The sequence below is a fragment of the Polypterus senegalus genome, chromosome 5, assembly GCF_016835505.1.
Source record: "Polypterus senegalus isolate Bchr_013 chromosome 5, ASM1683550v1, whole genome shotgun sequence".
Lineage (NCBI taxonomy): Eukaryota > Metazoa > Chordata > Cladistia > Polypteriformes > Polypteridae > Polypterus > Polypterus senegalus.
This window is the reverse complement of record NC_053158.1, coordinates 112,933,919-112,949,415: the sequence shown is the minus strand read 5'-3', so window position 1 is coordinate 112,949,415 and position 15,497 is coordinate 112,933,919. Positions and strand designations below refer to the sequence as shown.

The 15,497-nt window shown below is 34.8% G+C and overlaps 1 protein-coding gene across 2 annotated transcripts in view; it reads left to right on the top strand.

Moving 5' to 3' along the window:
- zgc:153738 (uncharacterized protein LOC558115 homolog) overlaps nucleotides 1–15,497 on the top strand; it is a 282,457-nt gene that overhangs the window by 190,183 nt on the left and 76,777 nt on the right. For both annotated transcript variants that reach the window (XM_039753239.1, XM_039753238.1), the window contains 4 exons: nucleotides 245–351; nucleotides 1,654–1,740; nucleotides 3,263–3,330; nucleotides 5,933–6,015. In XM_039753239.1, coding sequence (XP_039609173.1) covers nucleotides 245–351; nucleotides 1,654–1,740; nucleotides 3,263–3,330; nucleotides 5,933–6,015 — 345 coding nt within the window. The remainder of the gene's footprint in view (nucleotides 1–244; nucleotides 352–1,653; nucleotides 1,741–3,262; nucleotides 3,331–5,932; nucleotides 6,016–15,497) is intronic.

Here is a 15,497-nt window from a genome sequence, read left to right as displayed (position 1 = left end):
TTGTAAAAGTAACATGATTCTGTATCATTTAATGCAGCAGCATCTGATGAGGATCCTTTGCTCAAAAACAGTGATGGTCAAATGTTTTTACGTTATCCAGCACAAGTATAATTACTTCATGTCTTGAACAAGCACTAGAATTCTGCAGTTGTCTTTCAATTACCCATTAGTTAGCCATGCACATTAAAAATATATACATCTTTAAATGATACCAAATTTATGTAATCTTATTGTATATTAACAGCTGTTTGGCAACACCGTGATGAAACTGCTAACTTTCACCAGAAACATGATCTTGAACTTATCAAAGAAGAAAAGAGGAAAGAGATAGAGACTGAAATCAGACAACAGGTGACAAATTTGTTTACTTATCTTTTTTCTTTAAGCTGAATACATTATAGTTAAAACAAATTTTTAAAAGTTTCTAGTTTACTTTGTAATTTAATGAATAATTACTTTAGCCAATTAAAAGATCAACTTCATATTTAAACTTTTTATATTATTTAATGTCTTACATGTGGATATATGTGAATTTTTCAAGCCTTCTAATTATTTATTTTTGAGAAGGGAAGTCTCAATTAAAAAAGGAAAAGCATTATACTGTAGCGTGGGATGTCACTTGACCAGTGATACTGCAACACAGTTATCCTGCTTCATGTCTTAATATAGCATTTTCATTTTTCTTTCTTTTTGATATTTAATTACATTAGTTAGAGGAAGAAAAGAAGTGATTGATATGAACAAGCAGCAGAATCCTGATGGGTTGATATTCAAACTATAGCAAACACTTCTTTGTACAAGGGAAGAATCTGGCGCACTGGAGAGAATCATAAATAATAAATTAACAGAAAATGGGTAAAAGTATTGTGAGAAGAATGACCACTGAAACAATATAAAAAGAGTGATCATGCATAAAATTTATGATAGAAAAAGTACAAGTGGAAATTCTAGCTTGATTAGTATAGCAAAGAAGAGGACATTTATTTGTCTCATGCATTCTTATGTCTTTTGATTTTGGTTTTCTCAGGACAGTTTGTTATGTAGAAAGATAAAGTCAGAAGAGTCAGTGGTCCTATAATGATATATACAATACATACATACGTTGTTCTCTTTTTTTTACCTTTGAGCAATGGTCACCCTGCCAATGCATTCTAAGCTCATTGAAAACGTCTAATGATTAAAAATAGTATAATTCAGTTCAGCATTGTTACTTTAGTAAGAGTATTGAAAAAATACAAACTTGAGTAGGTTTGGGGTCCCACCTACAAATCCTTTTTTATTGGTGGTACTGTGGTACAGTTTGTCAATAGAAAAAAAAATGAAGAAATGGAAGTAGTGACTGTAGTATGTTTTGAAGATGGAATTGCACTTGATGATGACAGAGGTGTGTTTCCCTTAAGGCTGAATACTCAGCTGAAGCTGACTTCCTGTTCAGGGCATCTTTATAGCCCAAGGACTAGAAGTGGTGGATTTTGGCAGGATTTCAACTGACTTACTCAGTTATAATATGAATGTTATAAACCTTCCTTGTTCACGTATCTCTCATTTATTTTTTTCTTTTAATTCTTGCAGATGCATTGTGGCTGGCTACATCTTTTTTATTTTCTGCTGTGTTGGGTTTGTTTAGCCTTAAACAATTGATTATTTTGACAGGTGGACGAGTTAATGAGAGAAGAGCTTAAAAACCTTAAACTGGCCGTAGATAAAGATAAAGGTGGTAGGACGAAAACAAGTAAAAAGGTAAGGTTGGTGTTTTATATATGGAATTAACTGAATTATCATGAATTATTTTCAGATTAACTCCACAGATTATTTTGAAATGGTATACTTAACATATTACATAAATGCATTGCATATATTTTAACAGACACTTTATTAAATATATATGAATTTAATCTTTTTTTTTTGTTTGCAAACCTTTAGCTTTCACAGTACTCTAAGTTATCCAAAGGAGTTCATAAAATGGATATATGGATGAGCTGTTTTAGCAGTTAGTTTTTACAAAAATGTATATATCTGGAGAAGCAGTGGAGCACATTAAGCTGCCCGTAACATCATTCAGCATGACCGGTTTGGTGGTGGGTCAGTTATGGTCTGGAGAGGCATAGCCATGGAGGGACGCACAGACCACTACAGGCTAGACAATGACACAGTGACTGCCATTCGTTATCGGGATGAAATCCTTGGACCCACTGTCAGACCTTATGTTGGTTCAGTGAGTCATGGGTTCCTTTCTGGTGCACAACAATGCCCGGCCTCATGTGGAGTGAGTATGTAGGGAGTTCCTGGAGGATGAAGGAATTGATACTATTGACTGGTCCCCACACTCGCCTGACCTAAATCCAATAGAACACCTCTGGGACATTATGGTTCTGTCCATCTGACGCCGCCAGGTTGCACCTGAGACTGTCCAGGAACTCAGTGATGCCCTGGTCTAGATCTGGGAGGAGATTCCCCAGGACACCATCCATCGTCTCATTAGGAGCATGCCTTGACATTGTCAGGCCAGCATACAAGCATGTGGGGCCATACAAACTACTGAGTACGATTTTGAGTTGCTGCAATGAATTTTTGGCAAAATGGACTAGCCTGCTGCATCATTTTTTCACTTTGATTTTCAGGGTGTCTTTGAATTCAGCCCTCTGAAGGTTGATCATTTTCATTTCCATCAAACAATTTGGCATCCTTTTGTTCCTAACACATTACCCAGTCCATGTCGGTATAGATATCCAGTATGATTTTTTTTCCCATTGAGATGTGATGTTTTCTCAGTGTTCCTTTAATTTTTTTGAATGAACTACCAGGTTCATTCCTGATCTAAAATGACATAAAAACTCAAATAGGAAATGCCCAGAGTTCTCAATCCGCCTTCTCTTTGTTTCTCCCTCATTTTCATGGTGTTTGCAAAGTTCATTTTATTGTCAATCCCACATATATCTCACAGCACTAGTCACTTTAAAAATTTGTATCCATTAATTGAACACATAGTTTTTCTAAGGCTTAAGTTAAAGAAACATGTTTTAAAGGTCAGATTTTAATTTATAAAATGTGTTTTAGCATTAGCCCTGCGGTGGGCTGGCACCCTGTCTCGGGTTTGTTTCCTGCCTTGCACCCTGTGTTGGCTGGGATTGGCTCCAGCAGACCCCCTGTGACCCTGTAGTTAGGATATAGCGGGTTGGATAATGGATGGATGGTTTTAGCATTATGTCAATATACTGCCGTGATGTACATTTGTTTAAAATATTTATTTTTAAATGTTTAGCAAAAGAAAAAGAAGGGTGGAAAGAGTGGAAAGAAGAAAAAGAAAGAGAAAGATTTGACCAGTGATAGGTGAGTAAAATCTAGATTTATTTATTTCATTAGCAACAAGTGTGTTCGAATATGTCAAGTCTTTTGTGCAATATAAAGCATATATGCATATTATAAATTGTGTCTGGAGATACATGGCATAGCTCAAATCCATGGATTTACACAATAATGCAAAATAAATGTTTTTCCCCAGGTGGCCAAGGTATTTTTTAACGAAAATTACACTTTACTGATGCCTGAAAATATAACAAAGTACAATACATTTGGTTTCTCAGAACGTTGGTAAATTTTATTAGTTGGACCATCAATATTCAGCATTGTTTTGTCTGCCTGCAACCAAACAGAATTATGCCTTAATTCTTAAGGTATTTGACAATGTTGTCCAACAAATATCTTCTTTTCATTGACTGTGTGAGGTTTACATTGTATTTATATACAGTACTTCAAAAACTCCTGGATAACATTAATGTAAGTGTAATGCTATGTATAGTTATCTAGTACACCAAAACTCAATTAAAAATTTTACAGACAGTGCTCCCAAAAGCACCAAAGCTGAGGGTCAATCTGATCATAGTAGTAATCCTAATGAAACCTCTTCTGCTACAAAGTGAAAATGATTAAGCATTAGCATCTCTTGTATTGCCAGCTCATCTGTTGAGAAAGGTAACACTGATGACCTAAACAGAGATACACCATGTCAACCCATCTTTAAAACTTAAACTAAGTGAGTATTTGGTGTATATGTTAGGTTATTCAGCTCAACCTGGCACAAGTTATGACCTTGGCTGGAGTATTCAGTTAAGTGGAATGCAAGTTTATGTTTTCCTTGCTAGACTTTTGACATTACGAAAGATTTGGACACATTCACAAACATGGCTTTACAAACTGGAAGATGGCACTAGAACATAACAGAAGGTTTCAGAAACATGGTAATAGTCAATGCCATATACAGAGTACAGGATACTATTTCCTTTTTACTTGGGCAAAATCAACTAGAAAGTATTGGTGAAGTTAAGCAGTTTTCATATGTAAATTAACTTCCATTGTGGGGACACCATAATGGGAGTAAAAAAATAATATAGATGATGTATCTACTGGAACTTTCCTTCAGCTTTTTGAATACATTATGTTTAAAGATTCTAAACTCACAGATATTGTTGAAAGCACTCAACAAAATACAAAGTACACACCCAAAGACACATTGAGAAAATGATTGCATGCTAGCAAATATGGTGTTAAACCATATTAAATCCAGTTATGATAATGCAGACTCAATTGGGTTTTGCATTAAATGATTAAATGTGATGGAACAAGAGACAGGTGTAATGTGAAAAACTACCTGTCACGATTAAATTTGTCAGCAATTTTGTGCCTGAAGAGCACTTAATTTGTTTACTTAACCTAAATAAATTACATGAAGAATCCCAACTAACACAAACCTCCAACATCGCAGTCCATGTTAGTATAGCACTGAAAACATTTCCAGTCAGTCTACGATGGTGTTGCAGTCATGAGTGGATTAAAGGTTATGGTACAAGCTCTTCTGCAGAAAAAGCTTACTAGAAAAATTCTATACATACTGTATACATTGTTACAGCCACCAGTTGCACTTGGCAATTGTTCATGCTAATTTTTTAACTGTCTAGTCCTCTATACAAACACTACATTTAATAGCATTATGATATCCTAATACTGAAAAAAACTGTTGGACATTTGACAGACTAGTAAACATGTTACTACATAAAACTTATTTCTCTGCATTGTCTCTATGTAAAAACTGGAAACATGCTTGGTACAAAGAATCTATATGGCGTGGACTTCCTTTGAATTCCAAGAACTGTACAATTACAGTACAGTATATTCTACTCAATCTGCTAAATAAGGATGGGAGATTAATCTTAAAATGTTTCAAACAAGCAATAAGTAAATGCTTACATGGAATAAAAAGTACTCAATGTATTTTAAAATATATGGAAACAATCTGACTTATTTGCTTTCCTCCTCCTTAAAATAAGAACTAATGTTGAGAAGTTCAAGGCTCTAAGGTCCCAGAATTTTCTAGTTTATTCATTTGATTTTCTAAAATTATTTGTTAAAAAATTGTTCACCTAATCTATAATCCAGTATAAATGATTGAACTAGTTGGGCACTCTTTAAACAACAAATGCTTATGTCAGTCCTTAGAAGATCCCAAAAAAACAAAAAACTTAGTTTTCCGACTCTAGACCAGTTAACACAGTACATTGAACTAGACTTACTGCTTTGAAATAAGCACTTCTGTCCACAAAGGCTCTTTATTGATCTAATACCCTCTATGTTCAAATGTGTCTACTTCAAAATGTTTTTTTTCTCAGTAAATTGTCTATCCAATGTTCACTAGTCATTTTTTCTATCTGAAATTGCATCCTTCATATAAGATGTATAAAATAAATTAATACATTTGCAATGACATATTGTACATACTGTACTTTAGAGACTGCATATTTTAATAAATACTTTACAGTATTATATATTTGTAGCCAGGTCAAGTCTGCTTATATTTTCCACAGAAGTTATATTGTATATTTAAAAAGTGTTATTATTTGAAACAATTTTGCTATTTCAGTCATTGCTTGTGTTGCAGAACTATTGAATCTTTGTACCAGGAGCTGGTGGAGCAGGGGATACTTAAGCAAGCTAATAATGCAACTTTAAAAGATTATTTGGGTAAGCATCATCTAACTTATTTACTATCACTGTTGTCTAGTAAATCAAAAATCACTGACATTAATAAAACAAGATATATAGCAAAAATAAGCAAATGTTTCATACTAGACTACAAATAATTTTGAAAGCCTACAAAGCTTAATTATACCTAAAATGCAGAATATCTTTCTCTGACCTTTTATAATAATAGGGAAGGCAAAATGGAAAGTTATTTTAAAATATTTTAGATAAAACATTTAAATAATTACAGTTCTACATGATCATTCAAAAGTGAATTACATTTTGTATGACACATGGCAGTAAGGCAGAAGACAATTATAGGGGTTTCTCAGGTCATAATCAGCATTGCTGTACCACCTCCACAATACAGAAATTGTATTTGTACATATTTAAAGTATGGTATGCTATGTTAACTATGGGACTGTATCTATAACCAGGAATGCCCTTCAGAATGACAACATACAACCAGAGTTTCTCTCTGGATAGGAAATTGACCTCTACAGATCTCTTCAGGTACAATAGTTTGCAGGAAACAACACATGCATACAGTGTTTGCTGTTTGGAAGGTTTTTTGTTGTTTGCTGGATTTTGTTCAGATGAAAGAAAAACAGTTTTTAATGGATTATAAACACTACAATTAACCTCCCAAGTAGTTTGATGAGATAGATATAGCATACCTACAAATTTCTGCTGGAACTGAAACACTGATTTACCTAATCAAGGATATTCTGGCAGGATAGTTTGTAATTTATTTAGAGGCAGTTAATCACTGCTTGTCCACTATTACACACTCTGTACTGTTTAATGAATTGCAGGCATCAGAGGTTAACATTAATTTATTTAACTAGAACAATTAATAAACTAAGTTTACTTTTTATGACAATAGTGATTTGTGTCATTAGACATGTGTATGTAATTCTGACAACACAACATTGTGATATTGGTAGGTTTGTTTCTACTACTTTGCATCTGTTGTTATATTTTCTTTAATTTGTGTAAAATATAGTTTTGTTGAAGAATTGTTTATTTTTGTCCTATGCCCTTAAACATAAAATAAAGAATCATATTAAAGTGTATTATGTGAAATTGAGAGGTACCCTGAGGTATAATTCCTATAACATGATATTCTCCTGTACATGAAATGTAATTAATATGTTTAGCAGTCCAGTTTTCATGGGCAGTAAGCTTTGCCTGGCAGGATTATTGCCATTGTGTTTGGCAAGACCTGGCCTGACTAAAACATGAAATGAAAATGTGGAAGCGAGGCCAGGAGTGATAGTTTGTTACATATAAGCTTTATAGTTAGACCAGTCAACCTCTCATTGTCTCTTTTTTAATATCCTAACAAACACATTGTATGTCATTCTGGCATCTACACCAACCTTCTAGATTACGACAACAGAGCAGTGTGGAAAATTACATGAAAGTTTATGAACTGAATTGATAACTAAGCTCAAGATGAATATGTAGGAACTGAAAGAAATGGTAACTGAGCAGGAATATGAGTTATCATAAGGTATGATCAAATAATAACTTTGAAGTAAATGTTTATGTAAACTTATGAAAAATGGAAAATATGGAGAATAAAATGAGAAAAACTGAAAAACTAATCAAATGAAAGTTTTTGGTGGTTCCTGTCAGGATGTGATGCATATGCTCATGGCCCACATCAAGTAAACTGAATTTAGAAGCTGAATGCAAAACAGTCCCTAATAAATTTGTGGTGTCTGAATACAGACTTAGAAGGGAAAAACATCAAAATTGTGGGATTACTTGTAACACTAGAATCCAGCAATTAAATTAAATGTCCTACTTGTCTGCTCAAAAATTGACATCCTCAAAATTTTATAGTTAGGTTCGCAAACTTGAATTTGAATCTGTATATTTCCAAATTTCTGTGGTATATCTTCTGAAAAGAGAGCTGCATTTTAAAATATCAATATTTACGTAAAGCTGATATCAGGCAAATTGTTTCCAGCTAGTTTCAAAGTAATTGTTGAAGGTCACTCCTATATTTACACCTCTCCAGAGGACACTGAATAAAAGTCAAAGAAACAATGATTCCCACAGTCTTTAACACATAAATAAGTTATACAAAGGCGCAGGAACAAGATCTGGAGAATGGAAAGAGGAAAGTTAGCATTATGAAAGAACCTGATTAAACATTACATATGTTTAATGTAAAGTTTCCCGTTTGTTGTTTTGTTTCTTTTTTGTTTTTAAAGTTAGTGATAAATGGATGAGAGTTGTAATTTTTCGGTAAAAACCTGGACACAGAAGATCAAAACTGACCTTTATAGGAAAAGATGGGAGAGGCTTTGAAAGTGGTTGGAAAGTAGATACACAAAATTGGTCTAATTTGCACTCTGGGGAGCTTGCAAAGTCAAATTTGTCTTTGTTGAAACAGGAATACAAACCTAAAACTCTAAAGGTTGGCACTTAAGCGCTAAACATGGTGCAACCCTTCCTCCAAAATTTGACAAATAAATTAAAGCTTTCGGTGCATTTTTAACTTTTAGATTAAGACATTTATATGTAATATTGTCAGAACAACTTTGTTTTGTGCTTTCATATCTTTAGATAGATAGATAATTGATCCTGAGGGAAATTTAAGTATCAGTAGCCAAAAATTATACCAAGTTAGATACACATATTTAAGTACACACTATACAAATAACATTAAGTACAGGCTATGAAATGCAATCTTAGTAACTGAAAAAGGTTATACAGTGATGACAAAGTAATTAGATATCAGATGTAGTGCATAGCTAATATAGCTTTATGAGGTAGTCCCCACAAGAGCAGAGAAGGAGCATCAGTCCCAGAACCAACCACCCCCACCCCTTGTTGGGAAGAGTTAAGAGTCTAAAGGGTCTGGGGACAAAAAATCTTTTGCATTATTCCATATAGTAGTTCTATAACATAAGCCTACTACTAAACAAACTCCTCTGCTTAATTATGATGGTTTATAGTGGGTGAAGTTCATTGCTCATAATACATAGCAGCTTACATAGTGTCCTCTTCTCTGCCACTGTCACCAGAGACTTCATTTCATTGCCTACCACAGATCCGGCTCACCTTATGAATATAATCAGCATCTTCTTTAAGCTACCCCCTAAGACACAACAGCATAAAAGATAGCATTGGCAATCACTGACTGATAAAACATCTACAGGTGTTTCTTACATATGTTAAAGGAGCCCAGCCTCCTCAGAAAACAGAGCCGGCTTTGCTTCTTCCTGTACAGCAGGGTTCTTCGGCTAGTTTCTTTTGTGCACCATGATTACTATAAATGTTAAGTGTTAGGAGGGCCAAGGATAATTCTTGTCTCTCAGCATTCACATGTGAACAAGATGAACAACACTAAATATAACACTATATCACTGGGTGTTTATTCACATTAATATTTACTATTATTTATTAATGTAAAGTATTACACATAGGAAGTAAAAATATTAGGTTTGAATACACAATAGGCGGTCGAAAATCGAGAGTACACCTTATGAGAACGATTTAGGAGTCATAGTGGACTCCAAGCTATCAACTTCCCAACAGTGTTCAGAAGCCATTAAGAAGGCTAACAGAATGTTAGGTTATATAGCACGATCTGTGGAGTACAAGTCCAAGGAGGTTATGCTTAACCTTTATAATGCACTGGTGAGGCCTCATCTTGAGTACTGTGTGCAGTTTAGGTCTCCAGGCTACAAAAAGAACATAGCAGCACTAGAAAAGGTCCAGAGAAGAGCAACTAGGCTGATTCCAGGTCTACAGGGGTTGAATTATGAGGAAAGATTAAAAGAGCTGAGCCTTTACAGTTTAAGCAAAAGAAGATTAAGAGGTGACATGACTGAAGTGTTTAAAATTATGAAGGGAATTAGTACAGTGGATCGAGACTTGTATTTTAAAATGAGCTCATCAAGAACACGGGGACACAGTTGGAAACTTGTTAAGGGTAAATTTCGCACAAACATTAGGAAGTTTTTCTTTACACAAAGAACGATAGACACTTGGAATAAGCTACCAAGTAGTGTGGTAGACAGTAAGACGTTAGGGACTTTCAAAACTCGACTTGATGTTTTCTTGGAGGAAACAAGTGGATAGGACTGGCGAGCTTTGTTGGGCTGAATGGCCTGTTCTCGTCTAGATTGTTCTAATGTTCTAATGTTATTATTATTTTTTTTTTTTAATTGATTTGAGTTACCCAACCTAAAAAAAAAACCTCACAAATCTACCTTGGAATGTCATTTAACAATGGTCTTGACTATCAATCCTTTGACACTCTATTACTTTTTGTTAGATTTGTTATAATTATATTCTATACATTTCTTACTATCACTTTTAATTTTAAGAAAACAGAATATATCCACAGTACCACATGTCAAATAACAAAATGTTCTCAATATCATTTAACACTTGTTCTTTTTTCTTTACTTCTCTTTTATCTTGTTTATATATGTTACTCATTTTAACAACAAGTACTATATTTGTTTTCTAATGACTAAAATTGCATTTACTTGACTTTACAAAAGCATTAAAGCTAGGTTCATATGAAATGAGAACAATTTGTAGACATTCATAGAAGTGAGTGCTTATAACGCTAGAGTTACCAAAGCCTATGAAAAAACATTTGAGTTCACCTATGTTATAGCACATCTTTATTTGAAAACCGCAGTGTCAGATGGGGGGAGTGTGAAAGCAACTGAGAAAATAAAACTGAATTACTAAAAAAAAAAAAAACGTTAACCTTACCATATATTTACACTGGCTGTTACGGACACAAATTAAATATATGTTTTTATTGTACAATAGTAACAATAAGAGCATCTCACTACTCAAAATGTTTATTTTGTGACACGGCAAGGCTCGAACCTGCAATTTGTTGATTATGAGTCAGCAGTTCTTACCACTGTACTACCAAAGCAGTTGTGACACCAAAGTACACTAACCAGATTTCATTTTCTTTGGTTATAGTCTTGAATAAAAGCGCACTTGTTTTGTTATAGTTGTACCTTTTGTGAAAGTGTTTATTTGATATTTGGACTCCAGTCTTCACAAATTTTGTCGTTTCTACTAAAACATGAAAAATGTTTGTTTTTTAGGTATGTATTCAACATTTCTGTCATGCTACACTTACATAGATCTTTGTAGACATGGAAAAAACACATGAAATTCATGTGTTCCAAATAATGATATCTTATTTACACTATACAGCTCCTTGTCCCTCACTCCCAGATACACAAGGCTTGAGCTGAGAGAGGTTTTTGCCATTTCTGTGGTGGTGGAAGGATGGGATAGTAAGCTACTTGCTGCTTGTGCTTATCAACATATTTACAAAACAAAAGATGCTGACGGAGAGGTGCGAATAGATTTAAGGTAGGCCAGGTTTACGTGTTTTTTCATAGGCTTTGGCAATTCTGGTGGTAAAGGAGGAACAAGTGTTTGTTTTTATTGCATGCATATGCGAAAAGCTTGAGTCAGATGTGTACATCATAGCGAATATTCTATGAAGAAAAATAGCCAACCTTTTACCTTTTGGAAACTAGACCTGCTTTAGCTCCGTCTAAAATTGTAGCCATCCCACAGATCGAAGTGCTCTTTTTAATTCAGATGATTCTTGCATATCTATCAGTTCTAGTTCTAGTTGCAGGGTAGTTTCTCAAGTGACATAAGCACCTACTTGGCTTTTGATGCAAACTCTCCTCCCACATCAATCGACCTTAGTGGGAATGTCAAACCTCGCAGCAAAGTTCGCACTTAACTTGCCTAAATTCTGTCATTATTACAGTAAATCTGTGCAGATGCCAAGTTATTTATTAAATTATGCAGTATTGGGAAATGAAGCATTTTGCCTGTAGTTAAATCATTTGAAAACAAGTCCAGTTTCTTTTTAAATGTTGCAATCAAGCTCCAGCCTCATTGGGCCATATGTTTTGGGTGTGCACCAAATTAACATCATTCTGGACAAAAAATTTTAAATGCCTATCAGACAGCCTTGGTGTCACAATCATTCCTAATCCATTAACTGCTGTGTTTGATGTACTCCCACATAGGTTAAAGTGGAGAACGACAAACAAATTGTAGTTGCCTTTACTGTACTATTAGCGCATAGACTTATCTTGCTCAACTGGAAGAGTTTTAGCCCACCTCTTTTAAGCCGGTGGGTAACTGATGTCATATTTTTCTTCTTCTTCTTTCGGCTGTTCCTGTTAGTGGTTGCCACAGCAGATCATCCAAAATTGTTGTCCGCATATTGATTTGGCAAAATTTTACACCGGATGCCTTTCCTGACATAACCCTCCCCATTTATCCGGGCTTGGGACTGGCACGAAGAAACACTCTGGTTTGTGCATCCCCATGTCATATACTATTTGAAATTGGAAAAAATCTAATTCTTACTTAGAGGATCTGTGCAAAACTTTTTTAAAACCTGGAAGGATCTAATTATTAACTTTTTAGAATAAGCATTCATACTGGAGAAAAGGATTTTCTCCTTCTTTTTCCTACTCTTAAAGTTTTATTCTGGCTGTTGGCCTTCCTCTCTTTCTCATGGGTGGGGATTCAGTTAGATTTAGTTTTGTCAAGTTTGACTTGCTTGTCTGACAACAACAGTAATGTGAGTATACATAAAATACAGAATGCATATGTATTGTGGAACGTGGCCTGGACACAGATAGACGGACAACGGTTTGTCACCCAACACACACATTTATTATATACAATATTTACATTTACTTGTGCACAATCCCAGTGCCTCCAGCACCGAACCCCCAAAGTTCATGTCTCACAGTCTAGTGCCTGCCTTCTGGCCGCCTCCACTCCTCTCTCTCCAGACTCCCGTCCACTTCCACCCAACTCCAGTCATCGAATGAAGGGAGTTGGCCCCTTTTATACCAGCCCGGATGGGCTCCAGCTGCTTCCCACCACTCCTCCGCGGACACTCCCCTGTGTGGAGGAAGTGCCGGCTGCGCACCCGGAAGCCCTTCGGGTGTCTCAAGTCTTCTTCCCCCCAACACTTCCTGGTGTGGTGGAAGTGCTGAGGTTCAGGGCTCTTCAGGCACCGGGGCATCCCCTGGCGGTGACCATGGGCACCTACAGTGTTGAGCTTCCAAGCTCTGCATCCGTGGTCCCCAGTGCAACCAGGGCGGTCGCCCCCTCATGGTCTGGAGGAGGCGCAAGTCCTCTTCTGGTCCTCCTGGGCGTCCCGTCTGGGTACCACCCCCAGCCATCCGCCACAGTATGTAAAATATATATATATTGTTAAGCTTTTACCACTTTTTTTTTTTTTTTTAAATCTGAGCTACACCATCACAAAGATTAACCACTGTCAGTATATAAGTTTAACATTTAATTCACCTTTGACAAGCATTGTGTATCTTTTTTGTCTTTTTCCATTTGGAAATGTATTAGTTAGTAAAGTGACTGTATGATTCAACAATAAAGATGTGATATTAGTTGTAAAGCTGAATTCTAAAACATCATTGCCTTTATAACAGGTGAAGGTTAATTGTGATCAATCAATAAATTTTGTAAGTTGGAATATTAAAGGCTTCAATCAGGAATTTAACAGAAAAAAGTATTCTAACATCTCCATCTTTAAGAAATAAAGATCAGTTTTAGCCAATTTTTTTTATTCTGTGATAGAAAAATCAGAGATATTGGAATTTCAGTCCATCACACAAACAAATACATTTGTAGCAACAGGGAGACTTTCGGGGAGTTATTTGTGGATCCTATATAAATCTAATTTAATTCTGGTTAACATATATGCAGCATGCATGCAGAACAGTTTTTTTTTTTTTGTATCAGCACACTGTTTTGCAAAAAAATGTTATCAGTAATAATCAACTACTCAATGTTAAATCTTACAAATATGATGCTATTGCCATCTGTAAAGATCCCCCTCTTATTTTGGAGCTCAAATTGTTATGTCCCAAAAACTCATCTCACACCTGGCAACTTCACCTATTCTAGCTAGCAGATGAGGATTTTATAAAATTAGTTGCCAAAAATTTTGCATTTGTTTTAGAGACCAATCCTTCCCCAGTGGTTTCTACAGGAACACCCAGAAAGCAGTTTTTAGAAGGCAAATTATCTTGCATGTTTCATTTAAAACTAAGTTTCATACTAGAAAGTCATCTGGTACAGAGATTTCCAGGATTGGTCATGTATGTGCTTTTTGACATGAGGCATTCTACAGTATATGAAAAGGTTGGCTTTCCAATTATAATTTAATATTTTTACTACAACAGAAGAAGAATATGTTATTTTTAAGTTGCATCAATAAAGGTTTAGCTCAACAAATACATAACGTGACAGTTCACAATGCAATAATAGATTAATAACATAGCAGGAAACAAGCACAAAGAGATAATTAACATATTTAAACAATATTAAAAATCCTTATGCTCTTCACAATATAAACAAAGTACAGCTCAAGACAAGGATTTTTTTGATAAAATATAAATACCAAAGCTAGATTCTTTCTGCGCAAAACTGGTTGATAATACCAGAATTACAAAATGTCATAAACTCACTACAGAGCAGAAAACCTCAATCCAAGATGGCTGTCCAATGAAATTTTAATTAAAATATCTGTACTTTATATCACAAAATGTATTGTAGATTTATGGCACACAAAATCCACCAACTGACAATAATAAGACTTAAATGAAAAAAAAATGTAAATGAAAGCACAAAATGATTTGAAAATAGTAACTAATTGGACACTATATTGTACTACTCCTTATGTTACATACTTATTTGTGCAAAGCTAGTTTTTTCATTTGTAAGTAAAAAAAACAGAAATCACTTGTTCCACATTAATTGCAGCTAAGGTAAAATGAAAAATGATTAGGTTGTGTGCTTGTTTTCTTATTTGTGAAATGCTTGACATCAAAATAACTGTAACCCCAGACCAATTTGTAATGTTAGCCCTGACAAATAAACTAATAGCTGATATTAAACTAATGTCCCATGTAAAGCTTGTTCCTAACTCTGTACCAAATGCTACCAAGTTAGGCTTCAGTTATCATGACCATGAAATGGCTAAGAGTGGAATTTACAATGCATATATGGATGGAAGAAAATCCATTATGGGCAGTACTGCCTTAAAGTTTTAGGGGCTTGAATTTATATAAATTCTGATCCATGCAAAGTCTGTTTTATGTCAAAGATAGGTACCTTAGGTTAACTGCCAGCTATGATTCGTTCTAATGTCATTGAAGGGTGGTATGGTCATGCAAAGAAAAGGTGTTCTATTCCATATTGATTTATGCTTATGTGCTGAATACTGCGAGAAGAGACTGTGGCTTTCAGTGTTCCATAATGGAAAAGGTGGGTTTGAAAAATGTTGTAGTGGCTAGCAATACATGAAGCATCCTTAACTTTAAAAAAAAATAATAAAGTATGAAAACCAAATAAATAAGTGCAATAGTCAAAAATATAGCACATAATGGATTTTAACCTACCTGTTGTTTTGATAA